Raw genomic sequence first — 21,766 nt, 5'->3', positions numbered from 1 at the left:
CGAACTTGAAAAGCCCCTTGATTTAAGATCAATTGCTGATCATACATGGTACATTGACGCACATGAAGGCATCCAAAGTCTTCACGGTGCTTCCCCCTGGCCACGTATACATCCAATACATGAAAGCCCCTTGATTTACAGGCACATTGAGTGCTTGTAAGGCATCAACACATTATCCACAGCATCAACTGCGATTGCCTGCATGCAAATCAATCCAATCGGCACAAAAGCCCCTTGATTTGCACTGCAATTTGCTGCAAATTTTGCAAATCAATACAATCGGCACAAAAGCCCCTTGATTTGCATTGCAATTTGCTGCAATTTTGCCCAAATGTGCGATTTCTCACATCATACAGCATGTATGACTGCTTAATTGCACAATTACATCAAAAGCCCCAAATTTCGACATCCAATTTCCTGCAAATTGATCCTGATTGTGACCAATTTTCTGCAAATTGATCCTGATTGTGACCAATGTCACCCAATTTTGCCAATTTTGCTCAAAATTGAGCAATTCGACACCTGTACCTGCTCAATTGTTGATTGTACTTGCTCAATTGCAAATCCCAAAAAAAAATTGAGGAAAATACCTTGTAATTTCTGATTTTTCTTCAATTTGCAGGCTGAATTTTGTTGTTGCAGGAAAAGGGGGTGATGATGCTGCTGCTGTTCTGTGCAGGTGGGGGGGGGGGGGGGGGGGCACTTCTTGCTGATGAAAACTCCTCACGTGTGAGTATCCTCAAGCGTGGTGTAGAAGACTGCTGCGAGCGCTGCCCCTTGGTGGTATCTTTGAAGTAAAAGCAGGTGCGAAGCTGGTATCTTTGAAGTAGAAGCAGGTGTGAAGCTTCTCTTCTTCGCCTCGTCAGGAAACGTGGGTTTCCTTATTGTCTCGCATAAAGCTTTTTTGACGCGTTTCCCTCTGCGGCTTTCACTTCACAGTCCGCCGGCTCTTACGTGTCTAACGCCCAGCGCTAATACGCTTGCAGTCGACGGCTCGAGTGGCACACCAGGAAGGGAGCGAACCTTCAACAAAAGCCCCTTGACGCACTCTTCACAGCCACGCGTCAGTGCTTGCAGCAAACGAGGCGTTGGTCCAAAATCTATAGCACTAGCTTGTGTATCGAAGAGAAAACCGCGCCTTTCTTCCTGTGACTCTGGCCGGAGGCCTGCGCATCAGACTTGAGCTCGGCTACCGCCAGCGATGATCGTTTGTGGCGTAGCTCCTACCCGGAATTAGAGACGCCCCTTCCCTTGCGCAGCAAGCAAGAGCTTCAGAAGCTGTGTGAGGACATCTCCGAGAGCTCTTATGACCTCTCCCTCAAGGACATCGTAGATCCCTGCTACTCTATCAGCGAAAACCTCAATGCTCTGATACCAGTTGAATGAGAGAAACAGGATTAGGGTTTGAGTTCATGTGGGAGACATACACAGAGAAGCAAGGGAGAGAGAGAGACAGAGTTGTGGGGATGAGTCAACTCATCAATAGCATGAGTGTGTGACTCCCCTATCACACATGTATATTGCACTAGTACACATAGTGCACTTAGTACATTAAAAGTACTAAGTGTACTATGTACTATAACTTATGGGCTTGTACACACTATAAGGGTGGGCATTATGCCTTTACCCCAACATTTGTGGCGGCTCCATCTTTTGGAGGACACTTGTACTTCATCACGTTCATTGATGACTACACTCGGTTTTGTTGGGTGTATGGTTTAAAAATGAAGTCAGGTGCCTTTGCAGCTTTCAGAGACTTCCGTCCCATGGCTGAAAATGCTTGTGGACACAAGCTTGTCACATTGCGTGCAGATCGAGGGGGGGGGGGAATATTTGTCAAATGAGTTCACAGCTTACATGCAGTTACATGGTATTTCTCATCAGTGTACTACCCCCTATACTCCTCAGCAAAATGGAGTTGCAGAGAGACGTAATCGTACACTCATGAAGATGGCACGTTGCATGCTCAAAAGCAAAGATCTGCCCAGTAAGTTTTGGCTTGAGGCGGTTGTGTGTGCCAATTATGTGCTTAACCGTTGCCCCTTTAAAGCCTTGAAATCTAAGACTGCCTATGAAACATGGAATGGCAGGATTCCAGTGGGTGGTGACTCATATGAGAGTCTTTGGGTGTTTGGCATATATGCATGTGCCCACACAACAAAGACATAAGCTTGATGCAAAGGCAATCAAATGCATTTTCATTGGTTATAGTACTGAGAGTAAAGGATACAGACTCTATGTGCCTAATACAGGCAAGATCATTGTGTCAAGAGATGTTATCTTTGACGAATATGCATCTCAACCACTTGTCTCATGTACCAAACAGCCGTCTATTGGGCCGGAAGATGTCTTTGATACTTTGTTGCCTTTATTCAATTCAAATGTGGACAATGTAGAGCCAGTTTCAGCTCATTTACAGCCACCTATGCCTGCTGAAAACCAGCAAAATCAGCAGCTGAACTTGTCCCAAGTTGATCCTGAAATGCCTCAAATTCATCAAGATACCTTGGGTGATGCATTGGCAGAGGAAGATGCACATACTAGGAAGTCAAAAATTGTTCCTAGATGGCGAGTTGACACTTTGCGTGATAGCAAATAGTCTACATTTATGCCAGGTCGTACACGTGCTACTTCTCGCCATGCATCTTCACATTATGTGGATATAGCTCTTGTTGCCACCGCTTGTAATGAGGAACCCATTTCTCATGTTGATGCATTGGAGGATGACCATTGGGTGGCAGCCATGCGTTCGGAGTTAGACTCCATTGACAAAAACGGTACTTGGGAGTTATGTGACTTGCCCCCGGGCAAGCGTGCTATTGGCACAAAATGGGTTTTCAAACTTAAGCGTAAGCCTGATGCTTCAGTTGATCGCCATAAGGGTCGCTTGGTCGCCAAAGGGTATGCCCAACGTGAGGGCATTGACTATGAGGAGACCTTTGCTCCCACTTCACGTATGACTACCATACGTTCTGTTATTGCATTGGCTGCCCACAAGCAGTGGCATGTACATCAGTTGGATGTTAAAACTGCTTTTTTGAATGGCAATTTGCAAGAGGAAGTTTATGTGTCTCAGCCCTCTTGGCTTTGTTCAAAAAGGTGCAGAAAATAAAGTATGCCGTTTACATAAAGCACTGTATGGTCTTAAACAGGCCCCTCGTGCTTGGTACCACAAAATTCATACATACTTGACTGCCAAAGGGTTTTAGAATAATTCAGCTGAGAGTACACTTTATGTATGCCACATTGGGAACAATGTTCTCATCCTTATTCTTTATGTGGATGGCATGCTCGTCACTGGCCCTGAAGAGGGTGATATTTCAGCTTTTAAAGCTGATTTGCAACATGCATTTAATGTCACAGACATGGGGCATTTACATTACTATTTGGGCATACAGTTTATACCTTTTGAGGGTGGTATCATGTTATCTCAGTGCAGATATGTTGAGCAGCTCCTTGAGCGTTTTCACATGACAGATTGTAAACCTGTTTCTACTCCTATGGAACCAGGTCTAAAACTGTCACTGGAGCATGCTGGTGAGCCTTTTGATGTTGCCACCTATCAGCAAGCTATGGGATGCCTTATCTACTTATGCTCAGTAAGAGAGCCTTTAAATAGGCTGAAGTACAAAAGGATTAAGGAGGAGATTAGGATCTAATCCTAATCAAGATACTTATCACTTGCCTAGAAGTGAGCACCCAAAGCCTAGAGTAGAGTGCAAGAAGTAGAGATTCTCCACTAAGGCATATAAAAAGCTGAAAATAGGACCATCCAAAAAAGGAGCTACTAACCCTTAGAGAAATAATCTACTAAGGTCCACTACTAAAGCCAAGCTACTAAACCTTAGAGAAGTAATCTACTAAGGTACACTACTAAAGCCATGTAGAGGGGCCATAAATTCCAATACCCTCCCTGGACCTCAACATGGCCTGAAAATAAGGCAAGAGCGTCCAAGAGATGTGAAGGAATACCAAAATACCCTCCCATGTTCCAAACACTAACTATGGGACTAACCAAAAAGATTTGCCCTCCCAGGAGGCAAATGTCTAAAACGTTACATGAGCTACATCATGTGGTGCTCAGAGGTAACCATACAAAAGTCCCACTACTACTACTAAGAAAGTTACATGAGCTACATCATGTGGTGCTCAGAGGTAACCATACAAAAGTTCCACTACTACTACTAAGAAAGTTACATGAGCTACATCATGTGGTGCTCAGAGGTAACATACATCAAAAAAGGACTTCAAAAAGCCCAATCAGAATCAATAGAAGCAAAATTTGCTTCTTCTTCCTTTGTCAAAACTTCTTTTTCCTCAACCAAGTGTGCTTTATCCTTCTTTTTAAAGCAAAAATTCTCTGAATAACCTTTAAGACCACAAAAACTGCATATCATCTTCAACCTGCATGTGTCAGCTTTGTGTCCTGACTTTCCACAATGGGAGCAGGATACTTTTGATTTGCCTACTACCATTGCATTGTCAACTTGAAAGAGACCTTCTTTGCCCATTTTTCTTTCTTCTTCCAGGATAGAAGATTCTGCCTTTTTCAAGGTTAGATCTGGTACATTTTTTTAGGTGGTGATCAAAGTGTTGTAAGTGGAAGGTAAACTTTTAAGCAAAACAGCAATGACTATTTCATCTTTCAAAACTTCTCCTTCGCCGGCAAGCTGAGAGAGAAGCCTTTTAGCCTTATTGAGGTGAGTTGAGAAACTTTCATTAGCTTGCATCATTATCCCAAAAAATTCTATCATGAGGTTCATTAAGGTGCCTTTTCCTTTGGCTCCAAGTAACTCCTCCAATGTATCCCATGCTATTTTGGAGGTGTTGCATGCACTAATATGATGAATGATATTATCATCCATTCTAAGCACTAGAAGGGCAAGTGCCTTTTCATCTTTAGCTATCCATTCTGCTTTCTCATCTTCTTTGTCTCTGCCGTTTGGACATTTGTTCTTACCATTGACAATATTCCAAAGTCCCTTCTTTATGAGAAGGAATTTTGCCTTGACTGACCAAGTAAAGAAATTAGTGCCATCAAACCTAGTAAGCCCTTTATCCTTGTGTTCTGACATACCGAAAAACGATTCACTCAAACAAATTACATGCATGGGAAATCAAAGTTGCATTCCCCATATAAGTGTAATACTTCAAGATAGGATGATGGAATCCGAGAAGTGGGTTTGTTTTTGGCATGAACTTTGTTGATGGATTTGACTTTGGCTTTCTTCACGGCTTTAATATATTTGACATACTTTGCATTGTTGGACTCACATGAAGAGAGCATGTTGAGCTTACAAAAAAAAATAGTGATTAATGTCCACTAATCACTCATTAGTGATTAAGTTCACTATTTTGAAAAACCAAAAACTGGGCCACCTTGGAGTGAAAGAATGGATGCCTTTCACTAAACATTTTCAAAAAAACTTCAACATGCTTCAATAGCAATGTGTCCACATGATAATCATCACCCTAAACACTTGATTAAGCAAAGAAATCATTACTTAATCTCTGTTTTGACCAAAGTACCTTCTGTAGTTGCCACAGTGCTAGAGGAGCTACAAGCAAGCGTTTTCAGCCAAATCTGATGCTACAGACGTGTTCGCCATGCCCAAAAACCCCCGGGGTTAAGAGCAATTGGATCAATTTGTGGTGGTTGGCTCAATTTTCGCAAAAAACCAGATTTTTTCCTTCAGGATGGCGATGGCGATTCCGTTTGTTCTGAGCAGCATTTTGCTTCGAGCCTCCATATAGAGGGTCGCCTAGGTGTTAACTTGAAGCCCCTAAGAGGGCTTGATCATTGGTGAAGTGGTTTGTGCACAGGAAGGCAATGTTCAGCTGTGGGTGCAGATGGGCTATGGTGAGAAGAGGTAAAAGTGACTTAATTAATGAGAGATGATTAGCAAATGAGATTAGGGACTACACACAGCTTGAGGGTGACTTACACAGCTCTGATACCATGTTAGAAAACATGGGAGCTCAAGGATGGATTGAGCACATGATTAGAGCAAGGATTAAGAACTAGGAAGCAAGACTATGCTTAAGCATGGCTAGATTAGCTAAAGACAAATCATATGAGCATAATGACAATGTGAATAAGGCAAAAGCTGAGTCTTTTCTTCATTAGATGAGGAGCCTTTAAATAGGCTGAAGTATAAAAGGATTAAGGAGGAGATTAGGATCTAATCCTAATCAAGATGCTTATCACTTGCCTAGAAGTGAGCACCCAAAGCCTAGAGTAGAGTGCAAGAAGTAGAGATTCTCCACTAAGGCATATAAAAAGCTGAAAATAGGACCATCCCAAAAAGGGAGCTACTAACCCTTAGAGAAATAATCTACTAAGGTCCACTACTAAAGCCAAGCTACTAAACCTTAGAGAAGTAATCTACTAAGGTCCACTACTAAAGCCATGTAGAGGGGCCATAAATTCCAATAGCTTTCCGCGAAGCTTTAAGCTTATAGCCTCGTCCAAGGTAGTCTGCTACACCCTGTCCCCGTTCGCACCATTCACTTGAGGGGGGTTTGTTGGTCATGACCACTCCCGGCTAGCTCAGGTGTGAACACAGCTTACTCACGGGCACTTTTTCCCTGTGACTGGACACAGGTTTTTTCCCCGTGTGAACACACTTGTGTGTTGGGCACCTTGCCCTAGGCTACTTTATGTACTCACATTGTACTTTCATAATATTATTGAGTACATCTTTTCCAACACTCCCATGTTTCTCTGTGCTTGAGGTTGTGTGCATGTGTATGTGTGTGCAGGCTAGCTTCCCTCCTACCCAACAGAAATAGGGGTTTCACACAGTACACGCTGAGCGGTGAACATGCCCCGCTCCCTCTTTAGGAATTTCTTTTAGAAACAATCCATGGGCTTTTCCAAGCCAGGACCAAACACAAATGAATACAATATCAAACAAAAGTGTCGATGTTGAGATCGGGCCGAGTCGATGTCAAGGCACAAGATAACTGATGCCGAGCTCACCATGAGGATGACCCACAAGAGACTTACACCGGGCTAGTACCAATATCCAATGTTTGATGTTCCCAAATACCCACAAGGCTCATTGCACTCAATCCGAACAAAGGTAATCTCAGGAGTGCTAACACCAAAAATAATGAGAAAGTGTCTTCCACCAAGTAACTTCCTTCCTTCGTAAGGGTCTAGATAGGTTGGCGATGCTGAGGCAAAACACAAGGTGGAGTCAGGTACTGAAAACAGGCAGCATAGGGTGGCGATGTTCACCGGGTAGACAGAGGCGTTGTTGTCCGTGTGGCGACTCGCTCTCTTTGATTGTGCAGGCAGTGTCCGGTGGCAGCTGTATCAGAGGCGGCTGGTGGCCGCTGATCGGAGGCTCACAACAATGATGTAGGCGCACAGGGAGGCACAAAGATGAGCGACGCAGCTCTCAAGGCGGCACAACAGGGCAGAAGCTGCGCAAGCACAAGCGGCGACTGTACGCACAGAGACTCGGGCAGCTAGCGCTGGCAGTTGGGCGGCACTACTCTCAGGAAGCCGTAGGCACACAAGAGGTATAGAAGAAGCAGGGCAACGCTAATGTGTAGAGGAGCATTGCAGATGGCGGCTGGTGACTAGCGACGCAACAGTGGTAGTCAGCGCTGCAAAGGTGGCGCAGCCAAGTAGTAGGAGGTGCACGCGGCCGCGCAAACAATTCAAGACGACGCAACTAGAGTTGCACTCGCAGCAGAATGGCAATGCAGTGGTGGAGGTGGGCGTTGCAGAGGTGGCTGCCGCCGGTAGAGGTGGAGGAATTGGGAGGTGCTTGGGGTAGAGAAGGTGGATAAAAATAATGATGCTCTCCGCAAGTTCTTCTTTAATAAATCTCCATGAGTACTTCTATGAACCTCCAAGAGGATGCATGCTTCATTATATACTTGAAGGGGTGCTTGCTTTTGCCATGCTTTGCTTTTGCTTTTACCACTTGGCTTTTGTTTTATTTTCTTGCTTTTGCTTTGCCTCCTTGCTTTTGTTTTAATAATAGTCAAAGTTCTTGATTTATGCTTTTAGAATCTTCAAGGCCTTGCTTTTTGGCCCTAGAGCAGCTGTTTGCAAAAGCAGCTTTTAGCTTTTTGATCCAGTTCGATGCCCTCTTTCCAACAGTGCTCTCAGCTTTTTGGTCAACAAAGTTTGACTTTTGATTTTTCCAATTCCAACTTTAGGAACCCTATTTCCATGTGTCCATCATCCTATCCATGTGTCCGGGCATGCGTTCTATGCGTCACCTTTCCTTCGAAGAGACACAACTATTAGTGTTATACATAAAAAAACACCAACATTTTATAGCTACTCTCTCAAGCCCGCTCCTTAGGTCTGATCTTCCATAACAAAATTAAAAAAAATTTAACACAGTCAAAAACCCACAAAACAAAGAAACAAAGATGTGGCATTTTTATACATCAGAAACCTGCCACTTCATTACTTTTCGAGCACAGCATACTTCAGGGGGAAATGCTACCTTCTACGGGCTAAAGGCACCAACTTATATCTGCTGGACACACTTCACCGTCTTTCAGTAATTTTTCTTACGGCAGTGACTTATGGCCGAGGGCCCATATGAGTTCAGCTATATCCAAGACACAACCTCTCCTGCACCTTTGTCTTCTCTTGAACTTGTACCTACGCCTACTCCTCTAGCATATTTCCGTATCCAGATAGCCACACCCACATCCCGTCCTCGGGAATATAACGTGTGGATTTTCAAGATGCATACCTCGCCACGAGACCAGCCACATTACAGTTTCCTCTTGGAGCGGCACCCTTATCTTGGCCTCGCCATCCCAAAGGCATCTCTCATCTACCAAGAGATCAGTACATACCCGGACCAAGCTCCTTTGGTTTACAGTGTCCGACCTGCAACACCGACATATACTCCTCGGACACCCACTCCTTTGCCACCGGCTGCCAGTCCCGACCCCTTACTCTCTCCTCTTGGTCGTCCCCGCTACAGCAGGTGGTCTATTCCTACTCCCCCTTGACAACCTTGCCCCGCAATTCCTCCATGGCACCCATTCGCTCTCCCGGCGATGGTTCTCACTAGGGCACAACAGCGTCAACAGGAGCTGCAGCAAAGCAATCTAGTTCCATCCCTTACCATGGCGGATGAACCGATCATTGAAGACGAACCTGTTCTCACCCGATGGCAACAGGGTGATGCAGAACCAGATGGCAGCTATGCAAAGTCAATTCCAGAAGACTTTGGAGACCCTAACATCGTAGATGCAACAAATGCAGTCCCGACACTCTCAACCTGCAAGTTCGACGGCTTCGATCAACGTACCAGTTCCAAACATCGACATGGTTCCCCCAGAGGTAGAAGCCGATGACTTAAAAGTTATTTATCGCTTATTACAAGCATCCAAAACTAAGAAATTCGACATTAAACCTCCTGAGCCCTTTTCCGGCCAATGCAATAAGCGTACACTATACAAGCTCTGCTTGTACTTCGATTCTGTGGACCTCACCGATGCAAGAAAGATTACCTTTCCCGCGTCTTTGCTGAAAGACAATGTATTCTTATGGTGGCAACGGCGACTGTCTGATGGGAAGACCATCAGCGCGTGGGAAAAATTCGAGCGTGTCACCTACCAATGCGGATTTTCAAGTGCGATCTCGCTTACGCCATTTGACCCAAACTGATCATTGGCCTCTTATATCTCGCAATTTACCAGCTTGGTACTAGAGATTTCAACATTGTTCCCAAAGACAAGCTACATGTTTTTGTCGACGGACTTACTCCCACGTTGTGCACGGATCTTCACAAATATGACCAAGTCGACCTTGCAACTGCTATTCACGATGGTGAACACATAGCCGATATTCCAATTACACAACGAGGATCTTCGTCACAAGGTCGCCCAGGCTCTTCTACTTTCGGCAACGGCAATAAAATTATTCGTGATGGTTCCAAATCTTTTGGCGGTTCTCAACCTCAACCCAATTCTTAGCGGCAGTAGCAGTCCTTCCAGAAGCCTCGACAACGAGAGGGGTCCTCTTCTGACCGACCATGGCGCCAGGAGTCTTATCAACCACGAGGATCAGACCATGGCCGTGACTCTGGACGCGACTAATCTTGTAACCCGAAGGCTGAAGCAGTCCCCAATTACTGCATGTCAACAGAAGACAAGTCTATGCACCATTTGTTCCGGAAACCACCGATGGTTTGAATGCCCTAAACAATCCAATAATTGGTAGAACTCCAATAATGTAGAACCTTCCACCTCCGAAGACAAGTCACAAGTTCAGCCTTCAGATAGTTCTAAAGACAAATGTGTTATGGTTATATCCCAACACACACAGGCTTGCGTAATTACTTCAGAGACAAAAACACAAGATGCCTCTAAAATTCCAGCCTCCGTGTCCACTCAGGTGTTGACACTGATTGGCTCAATTTTCGACTGTCCTATCACTGTTCTAATTGGCAAACAACGACTGTTCTCACAATTTTGTGGCTACAACGATGATGCAACGACTGAAGATACGCACTATTCGCAGCCCCCACACTTACGAGGTCGAGTTGGCAGATGGATCGGGCTTTAATTGCAATACTATGGCTCCTCGACTTTCCTTTCGCATTCACCAATATCGTGATAAGATGGATTTTGGGGTTATGCCTTTGTCTCGATCGATATGATGTTGGGTCAACAATGGCTATACCAGTATGATCCTCTTATCAGTTTCCGCAACCACACTTTACAGTTTATCAAAGATGGTATGGACATCAATCTCCAAGGTGTTCACGATCAACCCTCCACACCAACCTTGTCCGCATTATAGACGAAGTAGTGGGTTCGTAAGACCGGTTATTCTTCAACATTCTTAATGGTTTTCTCTGCAAAGGAGACGATGTCTGACCAAAATTCCAAAGTGGCATATTTGGCTCAACCCTTCTTTGCCCCACATTTGGATTTGTTTCCTACAGAACTACCTCCGGTTTTGCCTCCTTGGCATCCCGTGGATCATCTGATTGATTTGCTTCCTGGCAATTCGCCGCCGACTCGTGCTCCATATCGAGTCTCTTTTGCTGAATCCCAAGAAATTCAACGCCAATTAACGAAACTCTTGGACAAACCTAGTAAGAGTCCTTTTGGTGCACCAGTTTTGCTCGTGAAAAAGAAAGATAAGTCAATGCGACTTTGCATTGATTATCGTGCCCTCAACAAACTGACCATCAAGAATAAATATCCTCTTCCTCAGATTGATGAATTATTTGATCAATTGCTTCATGCCAAAGTATTTTCCAAGATTGATCTAAAGTCCGGTTATCGTCAGATCCGTATTTGTGAAGGTGATGAACACAAGACTACCTTCCGCCCGAAGTATGGACATTATGAGTATTTGGTCATGCCTTTCGGGTTAACCAATGCCCTAGCAACTTTTATGAGTCTCATGAATGACCTCTTTCGACCATTTCTGGACAAGTTCGTGATTATTTATCTGGATGATATTCTGGTATTTAGTGCTTCAATCGATGAGCACAAAAAGCATCTACATGAAGTTTTCCACATTTTGCGAGATAATGCACTTTTTGTCAATTCAGAGAAAAGTGAATTTTTCAAGACATCACTGGAGTACACATCATTTTAGTTGATGGCATTTCCATTGATCCTAAGAAGATACAAGTTATTCAAGATTGTTCGACACCGCAAAACATTCATGATGTCAGATCATTCTTGGATCTTGCCAATTTTTATCATACAAAGGTCTTTAAGTTTTCGGAAATTGCAACACCTTTGACAGAGGTTTTAAAGTCAGCCCCTGCATTTCGATGGACAAATGATGCTTCTCATGCCTTTGATAAGCTAAAGGTTGCTTTAACAACAACCCTCGTAATGGCAATTGCAGACCCCAATCTTCCTTTCGAAGCCATGACAAATGCTTCTGATATTGCAATTGGCGCAGTTCTCATGCAACAAGGTCGTGCCATTGCCTTTGACAATCATAAACATTCAACAATTCAAACATGTTATCGAATACACGATAAGGAATTCTTGGCAATTGTTCATGCTTATCCACCTTGGAAGCAATATCTTCTAGGAGAAGATTTTGTTGTGAAGACAGATCATCATTCCTTGAAGTATATCTTCACTCAAGCAGTTATGAATGCACGACAAGACAGATGAGTGGAGTATTTGGTAAACTTCCACATGGCTATTGAATATGTTCTTAGTCTTTCTAATGTGGTTGCCGATGCTCTTAGCAGAATGCCTCAGGCCTTAGCAATGGCGATGTCTACAATTCAAATTGACATTACAGCATCTTTTGTGGATCATTATGCAAACGATCGAGATTTTGCAAATGCTTTTCGAGTGATTATAACTCCACAATCTACGCCTCCTGATTTAAAGATTTATGCAACTTGTTCTCTCGTCAATGGATTATTATATTATCAAGATCGAATATGTGCGCCTCATAACACAAGTATGCGTAAACTCTTAGTAAAGGAACATCATGAGGTTCCTTATGCAGCTCATCCTGTTATCAATAAGACTTACCGATTACTGACAGCTTCTTATTATTGGCCTCGAATGAAGCAAGATGTTATAAAATTTGTTCCAGCATGTTTCTCTTGTTAACAAATGAAAGTAAATAAACAAGCTCCAGCCGGTCTTCTTCAACCACTTCCAGTACCAAATGAACATTTAGAAAGTATCAGTATGGATTTCATTACATATTTACCTCGTTCTTCAAAACGTAATACACAGATAATGTTGGTGGTCGACAGATTATCCAAAATGACACATTTTATACCATGCAAGAAGACAGCTCAAGCTCTGGATATTACTTCGTTATTTCTTCAATATGATTTCAAGATACATGAATTGCCAAAGTTCATTATTTCAGATCGAGATCCTAAGTTCACAGGACATTTCTGGACTTCACTTTCCAAGTCACATGGCACAAATTTATTGTTCAGTTCAGTATATCATCCACAGACAGATGGCCAAATTAAAAGAGTTAATCAAATTCTTAAGGAGATGCTCAGACATTATATTCAGTCTCACCTAGCATCTTGGGAAGATTATCTACCATTGATGGAATTTGCTTACAATAATTCTCATCACACAGCAATAGGCATGAGTCCTTTTCAAGCCGCTTATGATCATACACCAGTTGTGCCATCGAACTTTGTTCTTCAACACAAGGTGACATTAACAGATCAGTTAGTTCAAGAAATGCAAGATGTTCTTCTTCAAGTTTGAGATCAGATAATTCGAGTTCATGAACAATACCAACAAGCTGCTAACCGACGTCGCCGACATGATGAATTCAAAGAAGGTGATATGATTCTTTTGTTCGTGGCTCCTCATCGATATAAAACAGTGAAATCAGTTTTTTCAAAGTTACGACCACATTACTATGGTCCTTTTCGGATTATTAAGAAGAATTCTCCATTGAGTTATAAGTTGGAGTTACCGCTTTCATGGGAAAAGATTCATCTGACTTTTCACATATCATGGATCAAGAAGTTTGTACAAGGAGATTCTCCCATTCCAGACATTTCCGGTTATGTTCCAAAGATTGAAGATGAGCATATGATCTTAATTCTAGAAAAGATTCTTGATGTACGACAGAAAGAAACTCAACAGAAGATCATTCCAGAATTCTTGGTACAATGGAAAGATTTGCATGATTCAGATTCAACTTAGCAAAGTGATGAAGATCTATAACAGTACCCAGAATTACTTCAAGAGTTCTTTCAACAACAACAGTCGCTTATATAACCATATATCTTATTTTAAGTGGGAGAGAATGTCACGATTGTGACTTGATCTCTCTTAATTACCCTTAAATTACTCCTAATCATTGAAGGGACACCAGTAAAGGGTCACACCCTGTCACATGGATCATCATCAAAGGACACGTCTCTTCAAAAAGGACACATCTATTGATCAAAAGACACATCTCTAGATCCAAAGGACATAACTATTCATTCAAGAGTCACACCCTTTCGTTAGGGATGTGCCTCTTCATTTGTACCTCTTCAAGCCTTATTTAACAAGGCCTTGCGTCTCAATGCAAACAACACTCAGCTTTCCACTCTCTAATTGTCTTTAGTTCTTGTATTCAATCTTAGTCATGTCTCTTAGTATTAATAAACTAGGAAGTCCTCACAAACCACACAATTTGCGAATAGATACTAATAGATCTCAGAGTTCAAAATAAATTAGCCCACATCATACATGACATAAGTAACAAAAGACACAAAATGCGGCCCACGGCCTAGATAGAAGAAACAACCCAAGTCTAGAGTCCAAGTGTAACTTGGTTGAACACAATGCTAATCAATACACTTAAATACACCAAGATTTGATGGACAACATACTCAATACAAGAAGTAATTTGCTGAATTGACAAGAGACGCACAAGGAACCGGAACGACCGGCCCCTCCCTCAAATAAAGTATATTGATCTTGGGAGAATCAAGTACATAGTGTCATGGGCATTTCTGACCAGATTTCCATACCAATGCATATGAATACAGTATTGCAAACAAATTGGTTATCGATGTAGACTTGCAACTCACACTACCCTCTCAAGTGTCCATGTTCCTTACCATCTGCTCTCTATTGTTCCACCAACACAATGTAGCAACAATCTGCAAGAGAGCACGTAGGACAAGAGAACACTACACAAGGTATGTGATCTTGTAATCCGATTCCTCCCTCCTGCTACTTGCTTCCATATTTAAGCATAAAAGCTTACCAATTGCAAGTACAGTCGATGACAGCGGAAGTCTTCACGATGGAAGTGCTTAGAGTGTTGAAATCTTCGATTTGTCGCAATTCTTGGCGACAAAAGTCTTCAAGAGGATGACGGAAACCCTGGGAAAGCTTCCCCTATGGTTCAACTTGAGAAATGAAGGCTGAAATTAAGGTTTTCAGCAAAAAGACCAGAAATTATAGCAAGAAAGAGAGTTGTTTTGCTGGATTTCAGTCATTGGGAGTATGTAAGAGAGTGAATAGCACCCAGAAACACTCTTGGAAGCTTGGGATACACCGTAGCAAGCTTGGAAATGGAGTTGGGAAGGAGAAAGTACAAAAAATACAGCCCAAAAGGCCTCATGAAGGAGGTGCCTTCTTCTAGAGAGAGAGAAGAGTGAGATGGTGAGTTGCCCACTCTAGGTGGCAGGTAGGTGCTTTGTGGAGCAAGCTAGAACAAACACATGGTTGGTTACTCCCTCTGTACAAAGGAGATAAGGTCTGGGTGGTGAACATTGGGTTTTGTCCACCTCGAGACATTAGTATGTGTGAGCACCGAGCTGGTTATAATTTGTAAGTGAGTTTTAGTCACCCAAAACTTAATGAAGTGTGTACACACTTGCTTATAAATTAGTGCTAACTCCTAAGGCTAGGTTTATGACCGATACTTACCACCTGTCACATGCCACATAACCATGTCAGCAGACAATTTCACACGCACGGTTCACAGGCGAGCATCCCCTTACCCGGAACTACACATTGGTCAAGCAAGCATGAAAACAGCATGCAATTTCAATTGCAAGCAAGCACATAGAGATGCTATGCAATGCAGCATTGGTATGGACAATCCTCATTCATGAGACTATACCAAAATAGACGTGCTCCAGGCAAGTACATGAGGTACCAGACCCAATGGAACACCAATCCACCAGGCATTTCCGGGCATGTACACAGAGGCACATGTCCCAACGGAAAGCCAAGCCAAGTCCACAGTATCACATGAGTGGCATCAATCCCCGGCATATACAACTACCATGGACACCAGTCCAATGTACATACATGATGAGAAAGCAATTGGGTGGCCAAATGGTGACATGCAAATAGTAAGGAGATATCATGCATGGCTACTGCCAGTGATGCCTTCAAGAAGCCTATCATCTATGAAAGCCATATCATCAAGACCAACATCTGCAGCATCCAAAGCTTCAACCCCATCCTGACTAAGATCTGCATGTCCGTGTGTCTCCTCATCATCCGAGGACTCCTCATCAAGCAATATAAACTTCTCTGGTTTGGGAGAAGCCATACCACCAAGCAAGCGCAAATTAGCACTTACAAAAATCATGTTCTTGGATGCAACATGACCGAACACGCTCCATAGTTGCTCGATCAGAGAGGAGCTTGTACCTTGAGACAAGATCCTTACTGCCAATGATTGAAGCTCTAGTGTACAAACCCCATAATCCTCCCACCATAAAGCAATCCCAATCTTAAACCTCTCTCTGTGCATCGGCCGATCCAAACCTTCCCAACTTGCTGCAATAAAATCAAAGTTGGTCTTTCACCAACCTTCGTTTATCATCATCACGAACTTGCCTAGAAAGCACTCCCTCCCAACCATCAATTGCCTCATCATCGGCCTCTTGTCCACATCCTTGGAACTCAAGATCCAAGACATATACAGCAGCATACATAGAAGAATGATAACCATTCTATCGTGCTTCGCATAATTCTCGAACCTCTACATATTTCTCATTGGACAAACCCATTTTTCCTATTTTCCTGATCATTTGGTCAATCCCCTCATAAACCTTGCCAATGCATAGCTCCCATCCATCTGTAATCCACATCAAGCGCATGATTGGCTTCATCATAGCATTGATAGTGTTGACTTCATTCCAAAATATGAAGTCTTGTATGGTTCTCACAACCTCTATGCCGACCCTTGACCAAGAAGAAGCCCATCCCATCCACTCATTGCATACAACTAACTGCTTCAAAGGCAAGTTCACCTTGGATAACCAAAGCATGTCTATGAGTAAATCAACCCATGACAAGCTGCCGATATCCTTTAGTAAGTTGCTCAAACAATAAGCAAAGCATGGACTAAATGTGATATGCGGATACCTGTCTTCAAGATTTCGACCAGTTGCTCTATGTGTTGCCTCACCATCAACTAAGAACTGAATAATATTCTGTGGGCCAACTTTCTCAATACCGTGGGCCCACTCTTTCACAAGCTGATCTGCAATTTTTCTAGTCCCAGAACCATCATGTGATGCATTCTTTCTCGAGATTAAGCAACCATGCCATGAATGGACCTTTTTCAAGTGTCACTCCATCCATATGCAATAAGTGACACAATTCTTTGCCCAACTTTCATGCACAAATTGTAAAGCACATTCAATTCCAACTTTCTCCTTTTGCAACAAGGTGGTGCGTAGTGTCTCATAGGAAGGAGGCTTGTATGTTGGGTCATATCATGCAATCTCCTGGACCATTTCAATAAAATATGGGGACTTGGGAACATTAAATGCTACATGATCATGATAAAAGAACCTTGCAACAGCTACATCTACCCTCTCTTTCTTGCGGGGATCCCAAGCTGCTCCCAAGGTTTGCTCTTGTCGGAGCTTTGCACCCATTGGCTGCGAATACTGGGAAAATGCAAAGCTCCCAAGTCCCCCGTACTGCTGTCCATCTCCCATGCTTACATCTCCCCCATGCCTAGTGTAGTAAGATGCATCAATTGCTGGTTTCTTTCGTGCACATGCTTTCTCCTCTTCACTTGGGTACTTTGCCAAAAGCTCTCTATGCATTTCAGGTGTTGTCCTTGGGCATTTGTTCACTCATGCTTTTCCATTGTTTAAATGGCATAGATGTGCTCTCACACGGTTTGCTTCTCTTGACTTCTCTTTGTTACATTGCTTACATTTCCATCGTGTTGCAGCTCCCTTAGATGAATAGCATTCTAGCCTTTCAACCTCGTCCCAACAAGTAGCATTCGAAGCCGATCCACTTTGAGCCCGAGGAAGCCATGATTTCTACAAATTTGGGCAACAAATTGATCAGCCTTTCAAAGCTATCCATGAGACTCAAGAGACAGAGCGTGAGAGAAATGAGTCCTTTTTTGTCTACTGTATAAGGTTTCAAACTGAGAAAAAGAGAGAGTGAAGAGAGAGGAGTTTTAAATTTAATATTTGATGTAGACTGTGTAAAAGTTGCAGACTATGACATGTGTAAAAGTTTCCCACTGAGAGAGAGAGAGAGAGAGAGAGGGAAAAGTGACCATGCTTGCTGCCTTGCCGTGGAAAGATGGAGTCCAAGTGTGAAGAGTAGTATCAACACTTAAGCACAGCAGGTACACTCGTCACTGGACCCTGGTACACAGGCAGGCCTAAGGCAACAGGCTGTAACCTACAGCAGGTACGTTCGTTGCTAGTAAACGAGGCCTGAGGCGACAGCACTGAGCAGGTACGCAGGTGGCAGCCAGGCGTGAGGCGACAGCAGGTACACGCGTCGCAGTGGGCAGGCATGAGTCGACAACAGTACACGTGCGGCGGGTGTCCCTTTTTTAAAAAAATTGGCCAAACGTCGTTTAACGGCTTTGCCCCAGCGTTCCATGCGTTCCCCAAGCCGTTCCGACTACAAGCATTTCCCTCCAGCATTCTGCCCGTTTTAGGCAACTTTGCCATGGGGGAACGCGTTCCACCGTTCCCCGGGGGGGGGGGGGGGGGGGGGGGGGGGAAACGGTGTTCCCCTGCTACTCTAGCTTTAGTACCTAGTCGGCAGCCATAACAGCTTTCAGATAGCTGTCGGGCAGCCAGTAGAGGACCTAAGCAAGCAGGAAGCCAGCACCAATGTGAAGACCAGCATTGAAGAAAAGCGCAGCATTTAAAGAACTGGACAAGTTATAAGTTGTTCACATAAGCTGGACCAGATTTTTAAAACACAAGGACACGTGAGGGCTGGCCCCTGGCAGGTAGGGGCCTTGCATGTGTGGCACCTAGAGTCCTAGACACCCTGTTTTAGCACATGGAAACCCAGAAAAGTATGGTCAGACTAATGGAAATCCCTATCTCATCTAGACGTGAATCTTTCTAGGGTTTTCTGGTGTAATTGGGGCTGGCAGACTTGTGGAATGCACGCATACTTGCTGACTGACTGCATCTAGAACCACATATGTGCTGGTCGACTGCATCTCAAGCCTCATCTCCACCAGTCGAGTTCTTGTATGGTTGTTTTCTCTACTGGTTGGCTGTTATAGGGCTTGTGGTCTACCTACAGGCTGCTTTAGACTGCACAAATCTGGTTGCTCCCAGGCATCATACAAACTAGCAGGGACTCGCGCATGTGGAGTGCAGGTGCTCCCAGGCATCATACAAACTAGCAGGGACTCGCGCATGTGGAGTGCAGGTGCCTGAATCATGGTTGCTCCCAGGCATCATACAAACTAGCAGGGACTCGCGCATGTGGAGTGCAGGTGCCTGAATCATGGTTGCTCCAAGGCATCATACAAACTAGCAGGGACTCGCGCATGTGGAGTGCAGGTGCCTGAATCATGATGAAACTGGCTGGTCATCCCAAAAACAGGCTGGAAAGCACTGTTTGAAGAGCCTTCGCAGTTGAACCTAGTTGCCCTGGAGGCCCTGGTTGGGTCTGGTAACTCCTGGTGAGACAGTAGCAGCATGAGTACACCCAGTGTAATCCACTGGAACAAAACAAGGGAAATACCATAAGGGGAGGTCGGCGCATCTTTGGCCCCTAGCGTGGTGCCGTATGCAGGTTGATTGGTGGTTGAGCCTGACCCGAATTCCCACGCCCGACAATTGCATAGCACTTTACATCATTCAAGTGGGTTACAATATCTGTGCCACACTTGCATGACCAAACTACACTAAACTAGCATGACACGACTTGACCAACCCTAGCAATACACTAGCTAAAGGATAAGGGCTCACAAAAGTACAGTGCCTGGCCTCACATCCTTGCTCTGTGTAATAGTGCACAAGGCACCCAACAATATCCCTACTTCACTAAGATTGCTGACAAAAAACGTGAAAGAGCAAACATTACTTGGATTGGCACCAATGGCTTCAACTTGTGATGCCGACTTCCGGAAACGGAACAAATCGGAGCACCCTTACATATGCCCTCCAACCAGACAAAAGTGTCGCACTTTATGCAAAAAGCTCTATTGGAAGAAAACCACCGCAAAGGATGTCCTGTCGAACACAAATAAATAATCATTAGTTTGAGGTACATCATCCCTCCTTACCCCATGACACATCTACAATACACCACCATGCAATAGTACATTCTTCACTTGTTTTACTAATTTTTCCATCTCACACTATCTAGCAACTCTGAGAGAAAGAAAGAAATATCGTATTAAACGTCCACGAAAGACCTGAAGGGCTTTGAGACTGCAAATGAGTACATATGATCATCCATGAAAAACTGGATATGAAAAAATAAATAAACATCTACCCAAAAAAAAGGAACCATGAACTATGTGAGCCCATGGATACAAAAAGAAAGTCAAAGCTCATCCTCCTCATAAATGGTGTACAGTGCAGCAATGTCCGCCTCTTATGGCGGTACATCTCTGTAGCATCTGAGGATGTCCTGTATCTGCAGATGGCGGGTGGTCTAGGGGCAGGGACGTTGGGCTCTTTGGAGACATTGTGCCCTCTCTTGTGGTGCCGAAGGGTTGTGGGCTTAGTTGCACCGTATGTGCTCTCCTTTGGACAAGTTTGGTAGTGGGCATCGAGATCCCCTGATGGGAACCAAAAAATTCTATGATGAAGGTTTGAGAGGTGTCTAGCTCATCATGTCTCCCTAAGTGATGCCTCACCAGAGTCTCCCAATGACGGCGAAGCTCCATCAAGTACAAGTCTATATTGCATCATCCGTAAGACAGCGAAAACCATCTTAGAAGAGGCAATGAAATCTCACACATCTCATAGTAGACTTAGCATCTGCATATGTAATGCTCCTGTCTCTCAATCTCCACAGTGCTACATAACCTATTGTTATGTCCTTGATACTAACCTTGGGTTACTTGACCTAATCTAGGGGTTAGGGGACCTAGGGGACCTAGGGGACCTTGGGATTAGGGATGCACGCTGATTCTAGAGGTTAAGGCTCATATATTGTAATCCCATAAGTTATGGCTATTCATAGCTATAGGATCCACTTACACAAGTGGGGGACTGGTTGAGGAGTTGTTATTGTGTATTGTGGTCACTACATGGGCCATGAGTAAGAACCTGTCACGTGCACCCATGCACTGTGATGCACGGTCACAAACTGGCTCATCAACAGTGCAAGAATCATGTACACAAGTAGTATCTTTTTAGGATATTTTGTCATATGCCATGACCCCTTTGTGAGCCCCAGTCCAGGACATGTCAGGCACGAATTACGTAGGTTAGTCTCCCAGCCATAGAGGTCAATGTCAAGTCAGTCCTCTTAACCCAATGTGGAGAGTTCAGCAAGTGTTCATCATATAGGTGCATTTAGATGTCAGCCATAGAAGTGGGATGCATGGTACGCATTTAGTTGCATTTCACATAGAAGAGGCCAGCCCCAAGGCAGCCCCAAAGATGGGGCAAACCTTGCAAGGGGTGGCCAACACCCCTAGCCATGCATATAGGACCAGTTGGCAGCCTATTGGGGGGCTAAGAAGCAGTCGGGCAGGTCATGGGGCCAGCCGACCAGCATTAAATGCTAGTAATGGGCTTTTTCTACAGGCCGACAGCATCCTCACGCAGCTGACCAGCATCCAATAGCCATATAAAAAGGCAAGACCTGTTCAGTCCCAAAATTCAGCAGGTAAAATCAGAGATTATCAAGCAAAGACAAGCGCGTATGCCTAGGCTCCTGCCTTTGCATACCACAGCTACTCTTGTGCTTGCAGAGCCCAAGGCAAAGAAGCTCAGTCTCTTCAAGAGTATTCAGCACACCAACCCTTAGTCTCGGACTAGTGTATTCTCTCAAAGATAGCTTCACAATCACCTACAACTTATGCACAGTTTTGCCCAGC

General features: G+C 44.0%; 1 protein-coding gene across 2 annotated transcripts in view; it reads right to left on the bottom strand.

The window, feature by feature from the left end:
* Positions 1–21,766, bottom strand: part of LOC147627117 (F-box family protein) — a 52,976-nt gene that overhangs the window by 11,474 nt on the left and 19,736 nt on the right. For both annotated transcript variants that reach the window (XM_086815698.1, XM_086815697.1), the window contains exon 6: positions 19,795–19,943. In XM_086815698.1, the coding sequence (XP_086671824.1) occupies positions 19,795–19,943 (149 nt within the window). The remainder of the gene's footprint in view (positions 1–19,794; positions 19,944–21,766) is intronic.

This window comes from Cibotium barometz, chromosome 21 (genome assembly GCF_041138505.1).
Source record: "Cibotium barometz isolate CiBa-2024 chromosome 21, ASM4113850v1, whole genome shotgun sequence".
NCBI classification, from domain to species: domain Eukaryota; kingdom Viridiplantae; phylum Streptophyta; class Polypodiopsida; order Cyatheales; family Cibotiaceae; genus Cibotium; species Cibotium barometz.
Note: the sequence above shows the minus strand (reverse complement) of the source record. Positions and strands in the feature narration are given on the sequence as shown.